The sequence below is a fragment of the Aspergillus candidus genome (assembly GCF_002847045.1).
Source record: "Aspergillus candidus strain CBS 102.13 unplaced genomic scaffold BDW47scaffold_3, whole genome shotgun sequence".
Taxonomy (NCBI): Eukaryota; Fungi; Ascomycota; class Eurotiomycetes; order Eurotiales; family Aspergillaceae; genus Aspergillus; species Aspergillus candidus.
Window position 1 is genome coordinate 531,501 of NW_020194008.1, and position 20,089 is coordinate 551,589.

General features: G+C 49.6%; 6 protein-coding genes across 6 annotated transcripts; 2 read left to right on the forward strand and 4 right to left on the reverse strand.

Annotated features, from left to right (window-relative positions):
- Window positions 1–175: 175 nt before the first annotated feature.
- On the reverse strand, window positions 176–1,213 carry BDW47DRAFT_98766 (uncharacterized protein). Its single transcript, XM_024820722.1, has one exon. It carries the CDS (start codon window positions 1,057–1,059, stop codon window positions 589–591), a length of 471 nt encoding a protein of 156 aa, XP_024675916.1. The 5' UTR covers window positions 1,060–1,213; the 3' UTR covers window positions 176–588.
- A 1,115-nt stretch (window positions 1,214–2,328) lies between these two features.
- BDW47DRAFT_42664 (uncharacterized protein) lies at window positions 2,329–3,572 on the forward strand. The gene is made up of 2 exons (XM_024819003.1): window positions 2,329–3,266; window positions 3,393–3,572. Exons 1-2 carry the CDS (start codon window positions 2,626–2,628, stop codon window positions 3,397–3,399), a joined length of 648 nt encoding a protein of 215 aa, XP_024675917.1. The 5' UTR covers window positions 2,329–2,625; the 3' UTR covers window positions 3,400–3,572.
- Window positions 3,573–3,974: 402 nt separating this feature from the next.
- BDW47DRAFT_42674 (putative plasma membrane phosphate transporter Pho87) lies at window positions 3,975–7,650 on the reverse strand. The gene is made up of 5 exons (XM_024819004.1): window positions 7,095–7,650; window positions 5,690–6,923; window positions 5,287–5,631; window positions 4,454–5,231; window positions 3,975–4,394 (listed from the first exon to the last, which is right to left on the reverse strand). The coding sequence occupies exons 1-5, from the start codon at window positions 7,175–7,177 to the stop codon at window positions 4,249–4,251; spliced, it is 2,586 nt and encodes an 861-aa protein (XP_024675918.1). The 5' UTR covers window positions 7,178–7,650; the 3' UTR covers window positions 3,975–4,248.
- Window positions 7,651–9,439: 1,789 nt separating this feature from the next.
- On the reverse strand, window positions 9,440–10,947 carry BDW47DRAFT_42694 (mitochondrial 37S ribosomal protein uS7m). Its single transcript, XM_024819005.1, has 3 exons — window positions 10,544–10,947; window positions 10,106–10,438; window positions 9,440–10,049 (listed from the first exon to the last, which is right to left on the reverse strand). The coding sequence occupies exons 1-3, from the start codon at window positions 10,877–10,879 to the stop codon at window positions 9,630–9,632; spliced, it is 1,089 nt and encodes a 362-aa protein (XP_024675919.1). The 5' UTR covers window positions 10,880–10,947; the 3' UTR covers window positions 9,440–9,629.
- A 631-nt stretch (window positions 10,948–11,578) lies between these two features.
- Window positions 11,579–13,326, reverse strand: BDW47DRAFT_42732 (calcium/proton exchanger). The gene is made up of 2 exons (XM_024819006.1): window positions 12,701–13,326; window positions 11,579–12,629 (listed from the first exon to the last, which is right to left on the reverse strand). Exons 1-2 carry the CDS (start codon window positions 13,088–13,090, stop codon window positions 11,709–11,711), a joined length of 1,311 nt encoding a protein of 436 aa, XP_024675920.1. The 5' UTR covers window positions 13,091–13,326; the 3' UTR covers window positions 11,579–11,708.
- A 1,705-nt stretch (window positions 13,327–15,031) lies between these two features.
- On the forward strand, window positions 15,032–15,587 carry BDW47DRAFT_98778 (uncharacterized protein). The gene has a single exon (XM_024820723.1). The coding sequence runs from the start codon at window positions 15,107–15,109 to the stop codon at window positions 15,368–15,370; it is 264 nt and encodes an 87-aa protein (XP_024675921.1). The 5' UTR covers window positions 15,032–15,106; the 3' UTR covers window positions 15,371–15,587.
- The last annotated feature ends 4,502 nt before the right edge of the window (window positions 15,588–20,089 follow it).

Sequence of the window (20,089 nt, forward strand, 5' to 3'; positions counted from 1 at the left end):
TCTATCCTGTCTTATTTGAATTCTATCCCAAGTTTATCGACCACGATGTGCACACACTGGAACGTGGTCTATCATTTTAGGCTTACGGCTTGTTCAGAACCTTCCAAGAAACATCCACAAAACTACAGCGGAACCTACAATTCCGAATACTCAGATGATACTAGGAAATCCAGACGTCGAATTGACCATTTACAATAGCATCAGAAGCAAAGCAATGTGGTATATAATAATCTTTCAATATTGACCAATATCAACACCACGCATAACCCAGAGATCACATCAGCAGAAAAACAATTGCACTAACTCCAACCCAGCAATGAGAACCCAGAAATCAAATTAAAAGAACAGAAAAGAAAAAAAATAAATAAATAAAACGGAGCCATAACCTTGATGCTAGCACAACCCGATGCTACCACACCAGTGGTCTAGGCATAGTCTCGAAGGGCGAGTCCGACCGCGGGTGCCAGACCGACGTCAAACTGCAAGGACAAGAGCGAAATTGGCATCTCATCATTCATGCACTGCTCTCGTTAGGATCTGCTTATCTTAGAGATATATTCCTCAGGAAATTAGAGGCCTTGGGGAGACTTACAGCAGCGACAAGGTCAAATCACCATGGATATGAGCCTTCAACTCCACTTCAATTTCAAGATTCAATTCCAGTTTCAACTTCAGCCCGTCTTGCTCGTCTAATGCACTCCCCTTGGGGGCGGCCATTTCCCCAGTGTCTCCGCTGGAGATGGTGGTGGTGTTGTTGTTATTGCTGGGCTGGGCTACTGATCGCCCCCCGGGCTTGACCATGGCTTGGCTGTTGTCCGCTTGATCATAGTCATCGTCGTCGGAGTATTCGTCGGAGTATTCGTCGGAATAATAGGCATCGTCGTCATAGTCGTCGTCACGGCGCCGGCGTCGCTGGCGCCGTTGAGTCGACTGTTGTGGTTTCTGCTTGCCCTCGGTCTCGGACAGATCGTCACTGTCGTAGTCGTCGGTATAATCGCCGTCCGAATACTCATCGGCCTGGAGGGCCGGCTTCTGTTGTTGCTTTTCGGCAGTTGCCATTTTTTAATGCAGTGCGAAATGGAGGGGAACTAGATATGAGATGATCGCACAGAAGGTAAGGAAGTATGGGAGATATAAGGAAGAAAGTGATTCAAGCTGAACAGAAGATACAGCCAAGAAGATATGTCAATAGATATATGCGGGGTCTGTCAGAAGATGATATCGATGGGGAAAGAAAGAAAACAAAATGACCGAAGGGAAAAAACGACGACATTGGTTCCTTTTCTTCTCTCAGTCACGCCCAACCCTCGGCCGCCACCCACAGGCGATTACGGACTGTCCTCGGATGACGTTGTTTTATCGGCCGTGCAACCATTCCAGGTCCGAGACGCTGCAGGATGGCGCGGCGGCGCGCTGATCGCAGTATCCATGGTTATTTTGAGATTGCGATGATTACACTGGTCAGAAGACTGGTAAACTTGGCAGGACTAAGGTTCATCAACCAGGCAGTCGATATTAAATGATGGAACCGATGCGGGCCCATGTGGCGCTTACTTTATGAATACGGGGGATGCAAGGATATCTGACTGGTACGTGGGTCCATGGCTCAACATGGCTCAACAATAGCCACGCCCAAGATTCCCGTGGTTACAATTCTCAAGGCGGTACTATATCCCCGAGATTGACCGTGTGTTTTTCCTGCTTATTTTATTTCATATTTTTTTTTTTTTTTTACAGTTCTAACACACGGTCATGATACTGCCTATCGATGGCTGGTGTTGATCATTTCGATCTTTCGATTTTCGATCAAAAGATGGGTCTGTGTGACGAGATTAATGACATTGGACCCCCATTTCGACCGCACTGACGTCGCGTGGCGTCATGGCAATCTGTTAAACGTTCGAGTGGATCAGAAATGGAGACACACGGCTGGTCGCAAAATTTCCGCCCGTCACGATTGGCCTCAACCCCAGCCATCGGGCCAGAAATCTGGCGCTAAGTATATTAAACAATTACCTGGAATAGTATAGCCGACGATCGCCAACGCCTCGATGAGACATCCAGGCAATATCGGACGACGAGTTGAGCCTGGTCCAAAAATTCTGCCACTACCACCACCGGTACCATTCTTCGGTCAGGACTCCGGCCAAATATACCGTGGATACTTCGGCGTGGTCCGCAACTTACTGGTATGACCCACCCAGGAGTCAGCCACGGTGCAAGAGGCGTGGTAGATGTATTCTGGACGGCCGAGGAAATTGCGGACACGCAGACCCTTAGCCCAGGGGGGGCGAGTCAGACAGTCCTTGCGCCAAAAGACGTCATAATCCTCCTGCACAATTCACACTGCCAACCCCAGTCATCCATGTACCTCGCCATATCCCGTGCCAGTCGCTTCCCAACCGTGGCACAGATGACGCTGTTCTACAACCGATCGGCGTTCCTCTGGTCCAATCCGGACAACGCCCGGCTCTCGGCCGCAGATGACGCTGACCGGTTTCCAAACTTGATACTATAAAAGATGTTTTTAGGCGCGGGATGCGATTACTTTAAGAAGACCATCCAATCTCCCCTACCACACCAAATCCTTCTGATTCTTTTCCCTTGCTTCTTTCTTCTCTCAATATGGCCGATCAAGAAAACAACAATCCTCAGACTCCCAGCAACGAGAACGGTCCTAGCTCTCCTCCACCAAAGGAAGAAGAGTCGTCCCCTTCCCAAGAACCCAAGCAAGAGGAAGAATCGTCTTCCGAACCCAAACAGGAAGAAGAGTCCTCTCCTTCCCAACCCAAGCAAGAAGAACAAGGACAACAAGAAGACTCATCCCCACCTAAACCCCCCAAACAAGAACCTCAATCCGAGGCCACGCCCCAACCCCAACCCCAAGAAGAATCCCCCCGACGCCGACGCCCCCGTCCCCAGCGCCCCCGACGCGAGGAACCCGAAATGGACCAAGCCGTCGAGAAGCCCCGTCGCCAGCGCCGCCAGCGCCGCCAGCCCCAAGGAGACGGCGGCCCGCTGGGCGGCCTCGGCGGCGTCGACCAGGCCGGCGAACTCGTGCAGAACACCGCCGGTAACGCCGTCAACGGCGTGACCAACACGGCGGGCAAGGCCGTCGGCGGCATTCTGGGCGGCAACCAGGGCGAGAAAGAAGAAGGCGGCGGTGGTGGGAAAGATGAACAACTGCGGTTGCGGCTGGACCTCAACCTTGATATTGAAGTGCAGCTGAAGGCTAAGATTCATGGTGATTTGACGCTGGGTTTACTGTAAGCTTCTCTCTCCCTCCTATTCCCCCCCCCCCCGCCTTCCCTTTACATGTATTTCCCAAAAAAAGAATGAGTGCGGTTCAAGACACTAACCGCGTTTGGCCACAGAAACTAAACGATTTCCAGAAAATAAAAAAAAGCCCACCGCACCAGATCGATCTACTATACTATCCACATAGAAAGACGATCTCGCCTCTCTACCGCAACCACCATCCATCATATCCTCTCTCTTTCGTGTTTCGTGTTTCGTGTTTCGTGTTTTACATCCACGCACGGTGTTTAAATCGATAGGGGTTCGATTTCTAGGTTCTGCTTTCTGTTTCTATTTTGCGCGGCTGTGTTTCTGTTTCTGTTTTTGTTAATGAAAGTTATGGGTTTCATTTACGATTACCTCCTTATTTATGTCTCCTTCCTTTCTCTCTTTCTTCTCCATATTTTGTCCTAGATAGGCGTCAATGTACAGTACTGGCTTGTCTTGTCAGGTTGACCCCATGAATGATCTGGCTAGACAGGCTGTGAATTGAACGAAATACGTCTCGTATTCAATATCAAGTATTAAGGGTACACTGGTTCAGTGCTAATTTTGTACACAGATCGTAGTACCTGGAATGAAATGCACTTTCTAGTACGGCTAACTCCCTATATTAAGTGATTCGTGTATGTATGTATTTACTTGAGAACGAATAACGAATGCATGGGAGAAAAAGAAGAGATGACAGTTTATATGCAATAATACCAAAGCTAAGCTAGGCTAACTGACTAGCAGTCGTCTAATCACTGACAGACGGAAATCGCCCACATCCAATCTTTAATCTTTCAAAAACAACATTGAGAACCAAGACCAGTGAGATAAGATAGCAGAAAGAAGAAAGATAATTCGTCACAAAACCTCTTGTATAGTATCAAACTCGAGGAGAAAAAACAGGGTGGATAGGGTGAGGAGGCAAGAAGAGGATCTTCGAAAAGAGAAAGCTAGGGGAGATCATAATCCAGCTATATACATCAATCCGTACCCCAGCGTGACGATGACTGCAAAAGACATGATACTGGCTGGGATACCGCGAGTGAAGAAGTGGCGGACTTGGAGGTAGCGCTGGCCGGTTTGGGGCACTTCGGTCATGATGGCGGCTGTTATATTTGTTAGCATTGATCTTACTATACGACAGAGAGAGAGAAGTAAAACATACTCATGTTGGGGAAACCGCTGGTTGGCAAGGCCATGGCGACGGAACACATCAGGGCGCTGGCCATGACCAATAGATCAGGATGGGGATCGTCCATGCCGACGCCGATCTGACGGACGAGCGGGAGCATGATCAGGGCGGCGACGGTGTGGGAGATGAAGGAGGCGACGACGAGGATCAGAGCGGAGAAGACGATCAGAACGCCGTACAGACTGAGATGCTCGACCTGGGCGCGGATGCTGCCGGCGAGGGTGTGGAGGAGACCCGACGAGGTGACGGCTTTGCCGAGGCAGAGGCCGCCTGCGGCGAGGATGATGATGGTCCAGAGGAAGTTGTTAAAGTCTTCTTTGTTGAGGATGCCGGTTCCGAAGAAGAGGACCATCGGGATGATGGCGATGACGCCCATGTCGCCGAAAACGTGCTCGAGTTGATGGCTGCCGCACCACAGGGCGATTGTCGACAACGTGACGAAGGTGACGAACCACTGGACGCCGGTGAATTTCTCCTTGATCGGTCGGATGGGGACAATGGTCGTGCCGTGGTTGGCGTTGAACGTAATCAGCAACAACACCCAGATGAGCAAGATGGAGATGATGCAGACTGGAAGCGCGATGAAGAACCACGTGCCCCAGCTGATGTTCGGGGACATGTTTTGCAGAGCGATGATATTCTGCGGCGACGCAATGGGCGACGCGGCACCTCCTACATTGGCCGCAAGCGCGATACCCAGCACAAGGGCTTTGGCGAACCTGGAATCAGGAGGAAGATTCCGCAACAGAGGCTGTTAAACGTATAAGTATCCCGCACAGAGGCACACGAGACATAAGCAGACGTACCTGAATGATCGAATAACACAGCACCGGCGAAGCGACGTTGCTAATCCACATGCTGAGAAACATGCTCACGAACATGTTGGCAAGCAACACCATGCCCGGTTTCGAGCCAGCCTTGCTCAAGACCACCAAGGCCATGCGACGAGCAATATCATACTTTGACAACGCCGCCGCAATGGTGAATCCTCCGAGCAGCAGCATGATGACGGGGGTCCACATGGCGCTAAACGCGGCACCGGTGGCCTCCTTGGTCCCTAAACGGTGATAGGGCTTGTCTGTCGACTTCATGATGCGGAGTACGACCACCAAGAAGGGGATAAGGAGAGACGTGACGAAGAGCGGAATGACCTGTAAACCAGAAATATTAAGTATGATGACGAGTGTCCTGACACCGATGGGTTCGTACCTCTGTAGCCCACAGCATACTAACAAAGACCAGCATGGCCAGACAATTTTGCTGCTCCGGCTTCTCCATGATAGGGCTAGCAAGCAAAGCCGCAAAGATACATAAAATGAGGATGAGGGACCCAAAGCTCAAGCTGCAGAGCCACTGAGGCGGATAGAACACGCCCAGGGGGGTCCGGAGCTCCTTGGTGCCCCCCTCCTGTTCGTCACCCTGGCGCCGTGCAGTGGCGGGATCTTCATCTCCGCCCAGGAGGGTCCGGCGGATGCCGACATTGGCCGCCTGGGCTTTCCTCTCGATACCAATCATCTCGCGCCAGACTGTATTCCGCTCCCAGACCACATGCTCCCGCAAATGGAGCCGCAGCTCGCGTGTGGCAAGCGGCAAATCCCCCGAGGTGACCACGTCCGCATAGACTTTCTCCATCATATGAATGCGGTCTTCCACCGTAGTCATGGTCGAATCTGAGAAGGGGTAGGCGCAGGCCACGGTGGAGTTCATGTACTCCCGCCGGAGGTTACGATCCAGGGTCTTATCGTACTTCTTGAGGATCTTGGAGAAACCAGTGCGGTTCAGTTGAATGAAGGACTTGAGCCCGCAGAGCGAGACATAAGCGTCAACAGCCCGCTTCTTCAGCGAAAGGCCGGCATTGTACAGGTCCAGAATGTGGAGGTCGGTGAAATGTTCGACCTGGGGCCCACTGCGGCTGCGCATCAGTCGCGAGTCGCCCAGGTAGCTCGAATCGCCCATGCCGTCGGTGTGGTTTCCTTCCAGGGGGTTGGACTCTGCGCCACGTGAGTGGGAGGTTCCCGGACGGGAGGCCTGGGCTTGTGCCTCGTCGTCGCTATCATCGTCATAGCCCTCGGCCGCGGACGCGCTAATTGCGCTCCGACGTCGATCGGCATCCGGAAGGTGATCGCGGAAGGGAGCCATCGGTCGCGGCTGGGATCCCGCACTCATCGTTCGCGCTTTGAACATGTTCTCGCTCATCGGGTCAATATTGACACCAGCGGAGTTGATCGCATAATCGTCGGCCTCTTTGACAACGCCATCGACCTCCCGGAAGATCTCATCCTCCTTGTCGTCGTAAAAAAGGCATATCTTATCCAGTTCGGTGTTGAGAGCGTGGCGGAAGACGGCGTCCGGGTTGGGGGAATCATCGAGCAACGGGGCAGATTCCACATCGGTATGGGGGCGTCCACTGGCCTTGTGGACCTGCTGTTCCAACGTGTATACCCTAAAGACCAAATGGGGTCGTTAGCCATCGAGTTGTCTTCCGTTATGAGACCGCTGGTCCGGACGAAATGTCGCACTGGCACGCGGGACGACCGGGAAACACCTTGTTGAGGCCTAGAGCCGGGATCCGGAGGCGTCACGGTGGACAGGACACAGCAGGCGAGGCACATACAATTTCTTGAGATTGCTGTAAGCAATGTAATGGGAGCTCCATTCCGGCACCGCATTGAACTGGAGACTGTGCGAGAACTTCATGTTGGAGGCGTCCTGGGGATAATGGGCGCGGCGGTGAAGCGCCTCGACCCAGTACTTAAGCGTGAAGGGTCTGTCCCGGAGATACCGCCTGGGGTATGCACGCTCTTTCGCCTCTCGGAACGAGTCAATGGATCGGGGGTCCTGATTGGGGGATGCGGTCTGCGACGAAGGTGCGCCAGGGGCAGTCTCAGGTCGTACGGGATAGTCGAGGAGCTCGATGTTCTGGCCAGAAGTGGGGGGCGCAGGGGGGTTCAAGTGGTCGTTGTCACTGAAGGCACTCGTCGCAGAAGCGAAGCGTGCCACTTTCGGTCCGGCAGCATTCGACGACACGGTGTCGGACGAGAGGGGGACAATGGGGAGGGAGAGGATAAGAGGAGGGGGAGGGGAGATCGGATGACGATCAAGTTAATTGGAAATCAAGGCACGATGGTAGGAGGGGAGGAGATCGATTGAGGGACCCGTTGGTTTGGATCTGTGGACGGGTTAGTTTCGGTTTGCAGTGGAGAGACAGCACATTAGGTACGGACCAATCAATCAATCCAGGGAATCAAACAAGGGATGAACCGAGGATAATCTCGACTGACTTGCATACAAGAGGGTAGAAAAGGATAGAAAAGGATAGGGAGGAGAGAGAGAGAGAGAGAGGAAGTAGAAGAAGGAACCGGCTTACTTACAAGGCTGAGGAGGATTAGGTGGCTCTGGCCCGGCCAAGCCTGAGGCCAAGCTTGCCAGGAGTAAAATCACGTAATTACAGGGTTTGAGATACGTAATATTCTGATCCAATTAGTCACTGATGGTAATACCAGTACGGCATCTTGCCCACTACGTAGCTACCTAGTAAGAACCTACCATCTACTGGATTAGTATACTAGTACTCCGTAGTCCTGTTTGATCTATAGTCATATATAATGTATGCGAACAGTTGTGCATAGTCCTGGTGGAGTATACTCCGTAGAATATATATATATGACGGGATCTTCAACTATATGAGAGTGATCGATCAATCAGCCTTATAACTGCTATCCCACCAAATAGGGCTGGTACCTGGTCTATGACAGGTATTACTATAGAGTTACAGTGACAGCAAGACCAGTCTGAAATAGCACAATCTCCTGAATTTGGGCAGTGATTAAGATAGGCACAGGTACAGCTTCATCAGTTAATCTTAAACCAGGGTATACATCTTCCTGACCTTGTTCTGAACAGACAGGCTCCATATCTCGTTCACTATAGCTGACTTGATATGCTTGTCATATTGATCCAAAACCAGCTTTGGGCTAGCCAAGGACTGAAACTATATGATCCTATCTATCCATATCAGCACCTCAAATACGGACATCAACCCTTCTCAACCCTTGCACCGAAAGACCGAATCAGCACGTTGACCAGGCTTGATACGACTGATACAATTCCAACAACATTTGCCTCAAAACCCTAGATAATCAGGAGCTTTCCGTAAATGTTCGCTTCTCCGTTATTGCTCTGTATTGACTCTATATTGACCGTTGAATAGGTGAAGACAGACAATGTAACGCAAACGTCTTTTATAGTCATCTATCAAAGGCTCTCGCAAGAGAAAACATTCTAGCTCAAGACACCGACGAGACATAATCCAGATACCGGCGGCCTTCAAGTACACATACGACTTGAAAATGTTTCACGATTACAATGTGGGATATCAGTTATATCAAGCCTGCGTATCTCAATACAGTGGCTGTCATACTCTACAAAAAGAGACAAGATAACCCATTCAGTCTCGGGTGTCAAATTGTTCTATATGTGTTCACTGGTCTCGCGGACTGGGCAGCGGGATGCACACTCTGGCTGTGGTTTTCAGACTCCGTTTTGGTCTGTGCCGAAGCCAGGAAGAAAGAAAAATTGGGAGTGCTGAGCTGCAGTTGACCGCGTACCTGGCTATCTGCTACCATGAAAGGGAAATGGCCAAAAAGTCTGTCCCGTCCGTACAAGGCTTCAGCACTGATGGCCAACGCTATACTGTACATTTCAACTCATAACCTCAGATGGCACGCTACACACTGGAAAATGTATGGCATGGCGTGGGGGAGGATCTCGAGATTGTGGATAATTGGTGGGATATCGATCATATCAGACCTGACTCAATACCGATTAAGCATTTGGTGCAATCGCTGTCTTGATTATATGGTCCACCAAGTGTAACCTGCGATTAAGTCGTTTCTAACAAGCACACCAGTCAATGGAGACGAAGCACGACTTTACCATACGGGAACGAGGCGAATCTAGATAGGTCCAGTGACTATATGCATGAATGATCTCAATGGCTACAAAATCAAAACTAAAATACATCAGATGGGAGCACCTCCATCCCGTCCTAGACCAAAGAAACTACCATCTTGGTATAGAAAATAAAAAACAGACAATAAGTCGTACAAAGCACCACCCTCCCCCTACCTTCTAACCTCCCTCCAGTAAACTACTTACGACCAGTCAACCCAACATTAGCCCGACCAGCCACACCCATCTTATGCGTATGCTCCCGGCGCTCCCACACACCACTGCGGCCCTCAGCCACAGAGACCAACTCATTAGCCACCCGCTGAGCGAGCGAGCTGTCCCGTCGCTTGTCCGAGGCGTCGATGATCCACCGGATAGCCTGACGGCGGCGCTGTCGCTGGTTGAGCGCGAAGGGCACGGGCACGGACGCACCACCACCGGCGATACCCTTTTGTTGGCGGAGCTTGATCACGGGGGCCACGGAGTCGATGATCAGCGTGAGGTAGAGGACGGGGTTCATGGGGAGTTGCGGGGTGGAAGGGCTGCCGAGCAGGCGGCGCTTGGCGTGGACCTGGGGAGGGGAAGAGGTCCGGAGATGGTCCAGGATGAAGGACATGTTCTGTTTTTTTCTAATTAGCATGTGTGACACTAGGCCCATGGTTGATATGTACACACCCGTTGGGCAGTAGCCAACTTGCCATCCCGCATCAGCTGCTTGGTGAACTGATCGAGGAGAGTATCGTAACGCGTGCGGAAGTTCTCGGTCCTGGGGAGGGATTCGGGCGCGGGGAATTTCAGGCCCGGGTTGAGCTCCGCCGCCTGTTGGTTGACCTGGGAGATCATGCTGGCCACCATGGCGGCGGCGGGCTCCATCTGGTTGTTACCCTGGAGGTTGGCCTGTGTCCGGCGGGTCGATGTCGAGAACGAGCGGGTGCCCGAGGGACCCTTGCTCTGGTCCTTGAGCACTTTGGGGGCGTACTTCTGAGCGTCGGTGTCTCGTTTGAAGATCTAGTTATCAGGTCGGTCAGCGGGAGTCCAGGTCCGAAGATCTCAAACGAAAAGACACAGATAAAGGGAAGGAAAAACAGGAAAAGAAGTGAGAAGAAAACTCACCTCCGAAATAGGCGTCCCCTGCTCCAGCTCCGGACTCGCCGGCGCACTACCATCACACTTCTTGTTCATGATGTGGGCCACCTCTGCGGCCTCCTCACTGACATGAGGCAGAGGCTCTTCCGGCACCTTCGCAGCATCATCCTTTCCCTTGGAATCCGACGAACTGTATCGCGTCTGCGACAGGCATGACTTCAAGCCTGTCGCGCTCGGCGATGCGGCAGACGATCGGTTGGCGTTGAGAAGCGACGTGATACTGCGGCGAGACACGGATTGGTTGCTGGAGGCCGGGCGGAAGACCGCTGCTCTGGCCGTAAAAAGGTTCAAACGGGGCGGCATCTTTAAAACCCAGTCAAAGGTAAAGACTCAATGGCGGTGGTGGGTGTGGAGGAGATGCAATCTTTCGCCGTCTCGACGTATCCGTATCCATGTGCCTTGAAATCGGGCAAACGATTTTCTTCTCCACCCGCTTAGTCATTCAACGCCAAGAGCGCCTGAGTTGTAGGATTCGTATAATTGTTGTCTACGGAGTGCAAAATGCACAGTACGTTTTGATATTTTGAAAGCCTGTGAAACTTGAGAAAGGATGTAGTGAATTCAAATCCATCAAGGATGGTGTTTTTTCTTCGCAGGAAATAAGTTTACGAATCCCAGAGTACATGATGTCCTTTTTAGCCCATCCTGACCCTCAACTAGAAAACTCGCAGCAATCTAGACGGGGAAGGGGGAAAAAAAAGAAAAGAAAAGAAAAGAAAATAGAGTCGCCAGAAATGAACGGGAACCCCTGCTCATAAAGATAAGAAAAAAAACTGTCCCGCAGTGCTGAACCCAGGTGTCGTATGAGAAACGCGAAGCGGCATGGAAGCCGTTTCGAAGATGCCTTTCGAGGGCAACGTATGGACTAGACATCAAAGAGTGACGGTGAATTTCGATGGATGTCAAGCATGTGGTCGATCAAGCATGGCGCGCGTGTGGTTTTGGAAAAAATAATAGGAGGAAAAGACAGAAGAGAAAGCACAAGTCATGTCGTGGTATTACAAAAGATTTCAGAGCAACGTGCGTCTCCCAACTCGATATTGCCTCAAGAGTTACCGATGAACAGGTTGTCCTCGTTGACATTGTCTGGGTAAACGTAGAACGCGAGGGCCAGGATCATATACCTGAGGGTTCAGTCAGCAGGTTGCACAAGGGATGAGATCATCAAACAAGGAGGGAGGGGCGAGTCCACATACAATCCCAAACAGAGGCCTCCTTCGAGGTAATTCGACTTTCCATCCTGGATGAGGAACGTAACTACCAAACCAGAGATAAAGAAGGCGACGGTCTCAAAAACGTGGAAGTGCAACGTCATGTCGCGGTCAATGATCCACCCCAGAATGACCAAGAACGGCGTGACAAAGAGGGCAATCTGCAGACTGCTCCCGATGGCCACCCCGATGGCCAGGTCCATCTTACCCTTCCAGGCGACCACGACGGCCGTCACATGCTCCGCCGCATTTCCGACAATCGGGATGAGAATCAACCCGATGAAGGTGCGGCTCATACCGGTCCGAGAGACGATGTCATCGATGCTCCCGACCAGATAGTCGGCGCAGATGGCGACGAGGACAGTCACGACGACCAACGCGATGCTCGCGGCCCAGGGACTCAAAATGCGTTCTTCCTCCTCGGCCTCGGCCTCGGCCGGGTCACCGCCATGGTGCTCGGCATCGGAATTGACTTCCTCGAACAGTCGCGCGTGCGATCGGAGCTGGAAGTAAAGGTACATGACATAAAGGACCAACAGGATGATGGAGGTTCCGTGTGAGAGAAGGAGGATGTTATCCCGGGTCTTCTTCTCCTGCCCCGGGCCATTGGAGGCAGTCAAGAAGGGGTAGAGCGTGGCCGGAATGATGAGAGACGCCGACGCCACGGTCATCAGAGACGACATGGTCGACGCCACGGTGCTGTTGAAGGATTGCTCGGAGTAGCGAAGGCCGCCAACGAAGAAACAGCAGCCCAGCACCAGCAAGATATTGGACAGAATGCTGCCCAGCATGCTGGCCTGGACCACCCGGATCTGGTTGTCCCTTAACGCGATGATGCTCACCTGCGCAACCGACCGAGTCAGTGATTACCGTCCACGGAGCGAATGACGCAAAGAGGGGTGTTGGCACATACAATCAGTTCCACCGCATTACCAAAGGTCGCATTCATCAGACCCCCCATGGCCTGTCCCATGACCGCCGCCAGCTCCTCGGTCGCAAAACTCAGCAACGACGCGAGGGGGATGATGGCGATGAAGTTCAACGTGAACACGACAGTGCTGTCCCAATGGAGGCCCCCAGCGATGATGCCCAGAGGCACGAAAACGAGCAGGACATTGACATAATCGCGCACTAACGTCGTCCAGGTCAATCGAATGACATTGGCTGGAAAATGCGCCCAACGACTGTCCCGCTTGAAACGTTCCCGTTCGAGGCTGGCATTGAGTCGACTGGTTTCGTTGATCAGAGACTCTCTCTCGCCCCGCTCGAGGGAGCCATTGTGCGGCGAAGAAAGGCCAGTCATGGTTCTTCTGGGCCCCAATGTATGCGAGCGAAACGCCGAGCGCAAAGGTACTGGAAACGCTGTATGAATATCCACAACCTGTTAGCTCAACTGCCAGTGAAGTAGATGGATGATTTTCCGTTTCCAGGCGCCACTATCCGACAGGATCACCAGGGGGAAGTATACAGGCACTAGAAGCTCGACCGCAGGATCCGACGGGGCGCAAATAAAGATATTAACAACAAGTAGTTTGCTTCAAAGAGATTGTTTGTCATAAACCAGTAAAAGAAATTAAAATAAGATAGAGGAATAAGATAATCAAAAAAAATCAAAGATGGGAATGTCTGATTAACCCGAGAGAGTGTGAAAATGGAAAATATATGACGCGTATGATCAAATCATATCAATCCGCAAGACAGACACAAAGAAAGACGAGGTCAAGAATTGAAAGACAGGCAGGAAGCATAAGTATCTGGTGAGCGACGACGTATGTATGATGAAAGTGCAAAAGAGCGAAAATCACGAGTGGCGCAGAGTCCAGACCAGGAAGAATGGATATGAAAGGAGAGAAAAAGTAAGAGATGAAAGATGGAGACTCCCCCTCGGTCATGGAACAGACAGAGGTCAAGTGCTCTGGGACGTACACATCTGGACCAATTCTTTGGTCAGAATTATTGCGATGGATGGAGACAATCAAACGCCTCGGGTATTCTTCACTGGAGATCGAAATGGAGACTCGAATGATCGGAGTCGAAAGCGGCTTGACTCTCAAGGGTGTGGCTCGGTGGGTTAGCTGGATGGAGAAAGAGAAAGGGAATCCGCGTCTCTCTTGCGATTTTCGGTGCTTGGCTCTCACTCAAAACCCCTAAAAAGGAAGAAAATTTCCACAATGACCAGAGGGATTAATAGGAAAAGCTCTCCCAAGTTCCACTGGGGTGAACAAACAAGTGGATAAAGGAAACCAGCTCAGGGCCGTGCGAAGAACAAAGGTCCAACCAATGGAGGTGGTCTGGTGGCTCAACGCCAGCCACGTCTTTGGGAGCTTTTCCAAGGATTCCTCTGTCTCAGTCGCTCCAAAGGGGATGCGTTTCGGCTAGACCGGACCATTCATTGGCCCACTGGGCGAAACGAGGGGATTGAAGTCCACTTTTCCACCAAGAAGAAATGCCGAGTGCACAGCCTCTCTCTTCAACCTGGTGGGTCACATCAACCCAACGTCTAGCTTTCAGGCAGGGGATGATGACGTCGAGTATTGACTTGGACGGATGTAATTTGACCAAGGAACCAGGATCGAGATCTAAGAAACCTAAAGTGAATGGCTCAAGAACCTGTAGCCATTAGGGGATCAAGCGGGATGTCATTACCTCAAATGAGGCGAAGAGAGAGGGAGGAAGGGAGGAATGAAGAAAACCCTCCGGTGGATCCGATGTCCATTCCTGCTCCAAGCTCTTTTCCCATTTGGGTTTAGTGTCTCAGTTCGTTCCTGGAAATCCTCAGAAAAGACCCTTTGACTATTCATTCCACTTTCTACATGTTATCATTGATACAACTCCAACAAACACACAAAGTCCTGGACTACAAGGAAGGATTGTCAATTCCAAAAAAAACTCTCTTGTAAATCTAAAACAGCCACTAACTCTGATCTATCCCCTCCATTCGACCAAGTCGCGCAATCAAGTCAGAGCACTGCCACAATCCGCCACTTGGCTGATTCTCCACCAACAGGAGAGACACTACAATTCCACAAAAACGCGCACATCCGATGTAGTGATCAACATGGCTAGTGATGAGATGATGGAGGCTAGGGATTTCCTCTGGCAAATCAGGGTTTGTCGATTGCTTATCTGATCATCCTACTCTTCCTGGTATAGCTCTGATATCATACATTATAGACACCTGGTCTCCTATATTGAAAGCTCCAGGACGGATACTAGATATTCTATACTCATATCTTTTCTGCCTTCTCCCTCTGCTGTTGATTATCATACCTTAGTCTGACGAACATGAGGGAATAGAGGGACTATACACACCCCATTCATGATACACACCTTGTTTACTTGGTCTGCCCAAACACACCATACCATCTGTATAACCAGCCACTTGGCCATACACCAACGGCCACCAACGAAGCAGCCACATTCTTGGCAGCAGCGCCGGTTGGCGGCAGTATATCCCATAGGCCATCATCAAATCCTAAATCCTGCAAATTTCTTTCTTGATCTGGGCTCGGCCGCATCTCTTGGCCTGAGGCTGCTACCCAACGGTGAACACTATGCCCTCTTTGGAGACTCTGCATCCTAGAGTCTTGCGGGGTATATAAGAAATACACTGGGTACGAGTGAGTGTGCTGCTGATCAATATCATTATTCCAAGTTTCTAGTTATTACTACCTAGGGTGCTTTTAGGTAATTACAAACAAGTTATCTATCCAAAGGTTTGATCGGATGTCCAGCAGTATAGAAGAACCACCACGTGCGCATGATAAAAGCTACTTGTTCAAAGCACCCATGCCACTTTTGCACTTCTAACATTCAAAAAGAAGAGCAGCAGATATACAACAGCATTAGTATGAACATGCTTACTCAGATATAATGATATTAGCTTATAAATGCGAATGCATACCAGCGTATAAGCTGGCTCGGCTGTGTTTAGACCATCGTGAGACAGGTCAGTCTTATCTTACTGATGAAGGTCGCCGCAGCAGTAATTCGATCAAGTACAAGAGGAATCTGCCGAAACGCGGTGATGTTGGCCCGTACGTCGCAATTGGATACGAACAGGCCTTTGGGCCTTGCACACCTGGTGAAATTGAAATTGAGAGGCGGCCGTAGACTCCCAAGAATCGAGTGTTATTCTTTCCTCGAGATGATTTATAGAATTGTCATTCTAACGTCATTTCCGATTTGCTCCCCTACTTCCCAATGCTTTCTTCACCCGGTTTGGGTTGCTGCAGTGACCAGATGTTTTGATTCAAGGGTAGATGGCCTTTTCCCTCTCCTATATGTTCGGACACCTTTGAGGTTAGAAGACGGTCGGAGGTGGCCTTAGAACTTGTGGGGTCTTTTTACACTCGACGTCAATTTCGATACACAAATATCAGAAAACAGAAGCTCTGTTACCTTATCGTATGTCTCAAAAGCAGTGCAAGCTGGCAGGGCGTTCAGAAAGTCTTCCATATAGGTCGCGTCAATCCTTGGACAGGAGGAATGTGTCACTAAGGAAGATCAGTGAAGTTTCCAATATATAGTGTAAAGTATCGCCTTCGGCCTCTCCTGGGATATCATCCATCTGGGAGAGCTTCCCTTCTAAACCAGAACCTGCCGTCTTGACCAACTATCCCTGGGTTAATTAGTCACAGGAAGATACCTAGGATAAAGAAAAATTTGGTATAGTGGTTTCATCTGATTACAAGGCCCAGGATATGTCATTTTCCAAGACACGCTCTCCTGGATTTATCCAAACCCAAGCCGAGACATATCAGAGATATGAATATTCCTGAATCAATCCAAGCCATCATTGTACCTGGGCCGTGCGGGGTTTGGAGTACAACGGAACGCCCGTTGAGTTTCTATGAGCGAGACTGGCTCGCCCATGGACACCGGTGCTCTTTGGGAGTAGTGAACCATTCGCAACAGCTGACATCCAAAATCTCGAGAATTGCAACGTATATTCGTGGGCATCTTAACCTCTCAGGGAAAACCATAGGTGAAGGGGGCAGGGCCACAAACCTCGTGCTAGGCAGCCTTCAAATCTATTAAATAGGAATATTAATCCTCGGGTTGCCTCTGGTATATACGAGGGGTAGTTTTTGGAATAATCTTCCTTTCATTAACGACAAGGCCAGTTGCAGGATAGTTAACTGCAGCTGGTAGTTGATCAGCCTCTGCGGCTTCTTATCAGAGATACATAAATCCATCATCTAGACATTAGACAAGAAAGTAGATGGCAGCGGCAGCAGCACCGAGGATATTGATAGGTCTGCCCGCAATAGATCCAGCAGCACCAGTGAAGAGTGCGGGAGGTTTTCTGTGACTGCTAGTTTCAGCGCCAGTCATCACAGAGGACGAAGGAGCACCAGAAGCCATGGTAGACGTGGGCGTGGGTCTGTTGCCACCAGTGCAATCAGTGGACAGGCGACCGTTTTTGGCACCAATCTGTCAGAAAAAAACGGGAGATCAGCCAGGCATTTGCCAAACAAAATTGAAGGAACATACTTCGATAATAGCAGGGCCAGCGATGATATTATCATCGGAGACCTTGTCGTTGCTAGAAGTGAGAACAAGATAACTCTGTCCCTCAACGCCTTTGGGGATGGTGACAGAGAAACCCCCATTGGACGGAGTGACGGCAGCCCAGATCGGACCAGTGACAGTGATGAAAGCAGCAAAAACGGTATCACTGGCCACGAAGTCCTCCCCAGTCACCAGCGATACCTCGGAGCCTGTCACGATCGTGTCATTGCCGGAAAGGGTCAGAGACGGAAAGGCCTTAACAGGGAGAGCCGGGTTGCTACTGGGGCAGGAGACAATGAAAGGAGAAGCAACAGTGTAGACTTCATCAAAGTCAAGCGGGTTGTCAAAGGGTTGGGCGAAAGGAATCTCGCCAAGAACAGCACGCAGGTAGGAGCTGTGACGAGCCTCAGTGGTCAAGATTGAGCCAGCGGCAGTAAGGTACTGCTTGCTGGCAATCGATGCGGCAGCACCTAGGTAGGCACTAACACCAACACCCTCGAGGACGTTAGCGAGAGCCAGGAAGCTGTTGACATCAGTGGCCGGGAAGCTATAGGTACACGCAGCGGTAGCAGGAGCACCGGCAGCTAAAAATCCGTCAGCTCTGGTACCTTCAGCAGTTTTCTTTGGGCAAGCGAAAATACCTTCGAGAGCGCTGGTCAAAAACTGGACGTGTGCTTTCTCATCGGAAGCTAACTTCAGAAGGTTGGCATAGAATGGATCAGCGAAGCCAGCATTGGTGAATTCAGCCTGGGAGTAATTCTGAAGACCCTGAGCGTAAAATGTAGCCTCAAGGTGCTCGAGTGTCAGAGCATAGTTAAGGATTTCAGCATCAGTGACTGCACGTTTGGTAACTGGGTTGGCATGGGTTATAGTTGCAACTCCCGCAACCGTGACATAGGAAGACAACTTCATTATAGCACTTTAGGATAGAAATAAGCAAGTCGAAACTATCAGAATGTAAGATCTAAAGATAAACTCAACAAAATTATACTAACATAGCTTTCAGTAAAAGAAAAGGCTATGGGATACTGCTTTATATACATACTCCTGGTCTATTTGAGTCACACAACTCTGGGACTTCATGTCTGCTTGCAGTCACGAAGATTGATAATTAAATTAACTAGTCACCTTTCCATCAATGTCCGGTTCTGTGAATACTCGCCTTTGTTTTTGGAGAGAGAGAGAGAGAGAGAGAGAAAGTATATACAGTCTAATGTAATCGCACTTAGTATAATCAAAGGGCCATCCACAAAAAGCCACCCGGAAGCAGCACAGCAGGTTAGGCCTAGAGAGTCACTCGGTGCGGTTCAGTGCGGACTCTAGGGAGGTAGGAACCAACTCGTTGCGGATTCAGTATCTAAACCCGGGCACTGACTTATTGCAGGTTTGCCCCACAATCCGAAATAGTGGAGCTTTCTACCTAAAAGAGCTAGTTAGGGCTAGGGTACTTGAACTTACTAAGCATGATTTCACGCAGACTAGTCTATATTAGGCCTGGCATTTGACTGTCAAGCTTCAGAATGTGGGTCAAGAACCGTACCAAACCACACTGAATCCGCAATAAGTTTAGTTTCCACTGGCTGAGAACCTGCACCGAACTGCACCGAATGCTAATATAGTAAAAAGTATACACCCCAAGAATCCAGCACTGCGTGATTATTAGAGTGGGATATTATTTCTCACTGTCTTTAGCAGCTAATTACTCTGTTTTAGTTCAAGCTAATAACTATAAAATATTAAACTTATTCTGTTGCAAGAGTCTTGCGCCCTTGATAAATGTTTATGATTAGTATCATGGAAGAATTACATTAGCTTTTTACCCAATTACTAGCTACTTATCAGATTTTATAGCTAAAATGCTGTAAAATATAAAGAGTAGGCTTACTCAGAGAATCTCTGCATAATATCAGAGCTTTATAATTAGTTCTGTGATTCAAGTCATAAATACAGCTCAGGGCCGGATCCAGTTCATCTTGAAAACTTTATCACTGGAATTGTTGCTTGCTGTATCCTATACTTAAATACAATAGTATGGTGACTATTCTACCAATAAATTTGACAAAATTGACTTAGAAAGATTAGTGTTTTCATCAATATGACATATTCTGCAGAATGCAGTGTTATAGTATTTGTCACTTCTTCACTCATCCCCACATTTGTGTCCATTTACTATCTCCTGATATGATAATTAGTCATGTTGAATTGAAACGCAAACAGTCATAAAGAGTGTAATGGATTTATTAATACTGGCGACCTGGTTATAAAAAATCAGGTACTACAGCCTGCTCTGTTTGCCCGAAGCAACAACCGCTTTTGCTAAGTAGTCTCCGCAACATTCTTTAGTAGCCCGCTGCCTCCACTACTTGCCTTGCTGGTTTTCTTCCTCAAGTGTAATAGTCTACTGCAGCGTTATTCAGTATTTTTCCTTGTTCTCAATTCCAGCTGAGAGTGTCGAAGTCTGGATTACTGTCTCTCAGAATTAGTCAATCGTAGATTCCGATACAGCCTGCTCCGAAGAGGATCAGACTTAGGACTAGTTGAATAATACGGCTGATTGGTCAGCTACAGTTAAGCAAGTGAGTATCAAACCCGAGTTTCAGATTGGAGTCTTGCGTCTACATAGCCTCACACAGGTTATCTAGTTCTGATATCTCCCTCTTCTTCTTCTTTTTCTTCTACTTGTCTTTCTCCTCCGAATTCGATTCTCGTCGATGGCGAGTAGCTACATCCAAATATCATTCTACACTACGATCGTACAAGATATGCCAAACCCCAATACTAAACAGAA

Bases quoted from the DNA above. Each gene is read 5' to 3' on its own strand.
- BDW47DRAFT_98766 (XM_024820722.1), bottom strand. From the start codon at position 1,059: ATGGCAACTGCCGAAAAGCAACAACAGAAGCCGGCCCTCCAGGCCGAT.
- BDW47DRAFT_42664 (XM_024819003.1), top strand. From the start codon at position 2,626: ATGGCCGATCAAGAAAACAACAATCCTCAGACTCCCAGCAACGAGAAC.
- BDW47DRAFT_42674 (XM_024819004.1), bottom strand. From the start codon at position 7,177: ATGAAGTTCTCGCACAGTCTCCAGTTCAATGCGGTGCCGGAATGGAGC. The intron at 5,232-5,286 runs GTACGTCTGCTT...TACGTTTAACAG, and splicing joins TGTGTTATTCGATCATTCAG to CCTCTGTTGCGGAATCTTCC. The intron at 4,395-4,453 runs GTATGTTTTACT...CAAATATAACAG, and splicing joins CAGCGGTTTCCCCAACATGA to CCGCCATCATGACCGAAGTG.
- BDW47DRAFT_42694 (XM_024819005.1), bottom strand. From the start codon at position 10,879: ATGCCGCCCCGTTTGAACCTTTTTACGGCCAGAGCAGCGGTCTTCCGC. The intron at 10,439-10,543 runs GTGAGTTTTCTT...CCTGATAACTAG, and splicing joins AGGGGACGCCTATTTCGGAG to ATCTTCAAACGAGACACCGA. The intron at 10,050-10,105 runs GTGTGTACATAT...AGAAAAAAACAG, and splicing joins AGTTGGCTACTGCCCAACGG to AACATGTCCTTCATCCTGGA.
- BDW47DRAFT_42732 (XM_024819006.1), bottom strand. From the start codon at position 13,090: ATGACTGGCCTTTCTTCGCCGCACAATGGCTCCCTCGAGCGGGGCGAG. The intron at 12,630-12,700 runs GTATGTGCCAAC...TCGGTTGCGCAG, and splicing joins GTAATGCGGTGGAACTGATT to GTGAGCATCATCGCGTTAAG.
- BDW47DRAFT_98778 (XM_024820723.1), top strand. From the start codon at position 15,107: ATGATACACACCTTGTTTACTTGGTCTGCCCAAACACACCATACCATC.